Raw genomic sequence first — 3565 nt, forward strand, 5'->3', positions numbered from 1 at the left:
GCATTATAGAGTCATTAAACTCTTGTTTTTTTCCTTTCCACTTAGATAAATCATGTTTAATTCAGCTTCCCTTACTGATTTGCTCGGCTCCTCATAGTTTAAAGATCAAAGCTCTATAAGCAAGATGTCCAGTTCTGCCACCATCTTGAAAGGACTGTAGCACTTTTTTGGAGGTTTTCTGAGGCATGAACTAATTTAACTTTGATTTCAGTGGTTACTGAAACATGAAACACACATTTATAAAGACTGTAGTTGACAAAAACACTGGAAAGGTTGGGTCACTTTTTCCATAAATACGATTTTTAAAAGTGTAAACGTTTAACCACCGTCTTTACTTTTGTGAGATTCCTCTTAGAGCTCATTCAGGATAACTGCCACATTCCTCTCTCATAATGTCTTAGACAGGGTGACCAGGTCTCCCGCTTTATATTGGACTGCACAGTATTTTTATCCCTACCCTCCCCCCCGTCCCACATATTGAGACAATGTCCCACATTTTACTGGCTGAAGTTTAGCAAAGTCAACACTGCGAGTCTCACGGGAAACGTGTGGCTCAAAAGGAGATATATTGAAGATGCATCCTCACTGAAACCCAGTGATGATTACCAGACAGAGTAGCAGCTGAAATAACAGTTTTAGCAGTTACTGTGATAGAAAAAGGGAACGCAAGTGTGCAAAGACCAGAAAAACAAGGCAGTTTCCATTTGTGTTTAAACGAAGTCACAAAATACATTTTTCCTTTTGTATGACTGATGCCAAACTTCCATCTTGCATAGCTAATGTGTCCCACAGAACCATACTCACATTTATGTTGTGGACTCAGATTTGACCCACAGTTCATTCTAAAGCATTAGTGCTTCTAACAAAAACTTTTCAGTTCTGCTGCTATAAAGACAGATATGTAGTGACCACCTGTCATTCCACAATCCGTGGATTTATTAGTTAGATTTTTGTATTATATTGAGAATTTTATTCAGCTGTGGTGATGAGCAGTATGGATGAAGTTAGGTAGGAATATCCATGGATTATGATGTTCATAGACAACGCTATGATCCACAGTGGGAGGGAGGGATCGAGGACATGTGGAGGTAAGCTCTGGAGAGAAGAGGAATGGAAGTCAGCAGATACCAGAATGCATGAGAATGAGAGGACGACAGGTGTAACAGTGAAGATGCAAGGAGCTGAGGTAGTGAACCTGAGGTCCACATTTCTAAGCAAGACAGTGCACAAGGGGTGAAGAAGAGAGCAGGAAGCAAGCAAGAAGAGGAAGGGTGGAGTGGGTGGAAACAAGTGTCAGGAGTTATTTGTGACGGAAGGATAGCAGAAAAACTGAAAGGGAAGAATTGAAAGATGGTAGTGAGACCTGCTATGTGTGGATTGGAGACACTGACAAAAAGACAGGAGGCCGAGCTGGAGGTGACTCGATTGAAGATGTTAGAGAGTTTTCACTGGGGATGACCAGGATGGACAAGATTAGAAATGAGTGCATTAGAGGTACAGCTCAGGCTGAATGCGTTGGAGACTAAGTTAGACAGCATTTGCAGAGGAGTGTTGGTGGATATATTGGACAATGAATTTTGAGGCCATCCAGAGGGTTGAAGTGAGAGATGAGGATGCTGGGGATAGGGTGAGAAGGAGGCAGATGATCTCCTGCTCCTAAAGAAAGCAGCCAAAAGAAGCTCTCCAGCTCTGTTATTTATTTTTATTTCACTTCTTTTGTTACATTTCAGATAATTGAGTTACTTTGTCTTGTTATTTTTGTTACTATTTTATTTAATCGATCTGTCTTAAATACATCTTATCTCAGAACGCTTTAAAAATGGCATTGATAGTTTTACGAACCAGAATAAAACAACAAAAAAGTCTGACAACACTGCTTACACGCATGCATTTTTTTCCTTCATATGTAAAATGGGTAATTATGGTTGTCCCCATAGCTTTTATTTAATTATTAAGCGTTTAGTTTTGCACATTCAGCCTGTGTATCGCCACCGCTCGGAGCCATCAGTTCATGGCGCTATTGTCACCGAGCGAGGCCCCGCCCTCGGCGTGACGCGGCGGGGAGAGCGCTGAGCCGAGAGAGGAAAGCAGCTTTAATTGCACAGCAGCGAGAAAAGCCAGCGATGGCTTCTCTCAGGCAGGAGCACCAGTACGGGCTCTCCTGTGGAAAAAACAACAAAAACAGCCCCAACAGGACGCTGTACCATGTCAAGCTCACGGACACGGCTATCAGAGCGCTGGAGGCGTACCAGAACCTCAAGGTACCTTTGTGGTTTGTTTGTTTTCTTTTTGTGTGTTTGGATGTGAATTCATGCGTCAAAGTTTCTCTTTTATCTTCTTTCTAAAAATTTCCACTACCTAATTATTGTTAAAAAAAAATCTTCGTTTATTTAGCTCACGCTTTTAATTTAGTGTGTGTTGAGGTTGTGGCTCCGGCCAGTACAGTTACTTCTGACTGAATCAGTTGGCTTCGTGGCTGGGTAACATACCAGAACTAAACCCAGTGATTGTCAGGAAAGACGAGCCCCTCAGCTGTTTGCTGGGAAACCTTCCTGGTGCTGCTTCAAAGTAAAGCAGAGAGGCAGCACTCTGCATAGTTATCTAATTGACAAGTAGCCTAGTTTGTGTCATAATTGGCTCCAGTGGAGATCATTAACAGCACACAGGCTTTATTGATTGTGTAACTTGTGCTTTAATCTGTTTAAATGTAAGATAAATTATATTTACTGCACTAATTCAGATTGCATAATTCTCCAAAGACGCCTATATGCAACTACAATAGCCTCATTTTCTTTTTTCTCATTAGGGGTCTTTATCAAGTGAGCCATCAATATGTTTCAAAGGGAGCCAAGGGGTAAGTGTGATCATATTTATTTGTTTGTTTTCACATGTGCACATAACTGTATTTTTATGCTTCTGGGATTTCAACCCCATTTATTTGTTAACTAAATTGAAAAAGCCTGCATTGTTGTTCTTTAAATGAATAAAACGGCAACATTTCTTAAAACAGGAGCAAATTGCTCCTCAAATTCTGCTGCCGAGCTGTTGTCTCCTTCTGACTCACACTCTCCACCATGCTGCCACCCTCGGAGCGCTCAGATGGGAGCTTATAGCTGGTCTCCTCCAGCAGATAGGAGGCATGCAGGTTACTGGGTCAGGCTGTGGAGAGGCTTTGTTGGGTCAGCGCTGGGGGAAGGAGGGGAGGGAGAAGTGCGCACTACACTGACAGAGCCAGAGTCAACAGTGGGGAAAGGAGTTATTATGAGTCAAATGAGGAGCATTAATAGATACAAATTAGCCTTGTGCACCTTGTTTCTACTTTGTAAAAATGCAAGTTAATGTTGCATGTGTGTCGCTGCGCAGAAACATCAGGACAGCAGTGCATTAGCAGCTTTCTTTGGCTCGTGAAATTCAGCCATAATCTGCAGTAAGCAGCCTGAAGTATGCGTGTTTTGACTCAAGTCGGGAGCAGCTGTGTCCTTGGGGAATAGTTTCTTTTCAGGCAATGCTAATTGCACAGGCTGGTTGGAAAGAGTTTAACCCCCCCACCCCCCCCACCCCCCCC

At 42.5% G+C, this 3565-nt stretch overlaps 1 protein-coding gene across 1 annotated transcript in view; it reads left to right on the forward strand.

The window, feature by feature from the left end:
• Positions 1-2072: 2072 nt before the first annotated feature.
• LOC102192890 (RNA polymerase II elongation factor ELL) overlaps positions 2073-3565 on the forward strand; it is a 33507-nt gene continuing 32014 nt past the window's right edge. Inside the window, exons 1-2 of the mRNA XM_005733389.1 lie at positions 2073-2261; positions 2807-2854. Coding sequence (XP_005733446.1) covers positions 2124-2261; positions 2807-2854 — 186 coding nt within the window. The 5' untranslated portion in view covers positions 2073-2123. The remainder of the gene's footprint in view (positions 2262-2806; positions 2855-3565) is intronic.

Source organism: Pundamilia nyererei, unplaced genomic scaffold (genome assembly GCF_000239375.1).
Source record: "Pundamilia nyererei isolate P.nyererei 1_Seehausen unplaced genomic scaffold, PunNye1.0 scaffold00051, whole genome shotgun sequence".
NCBI lineage: Eukaryota > Metazoa > Chordata > Actinopteri > Cichliformes > Cichlidae > Pundamilia > Pundamilia nyererei.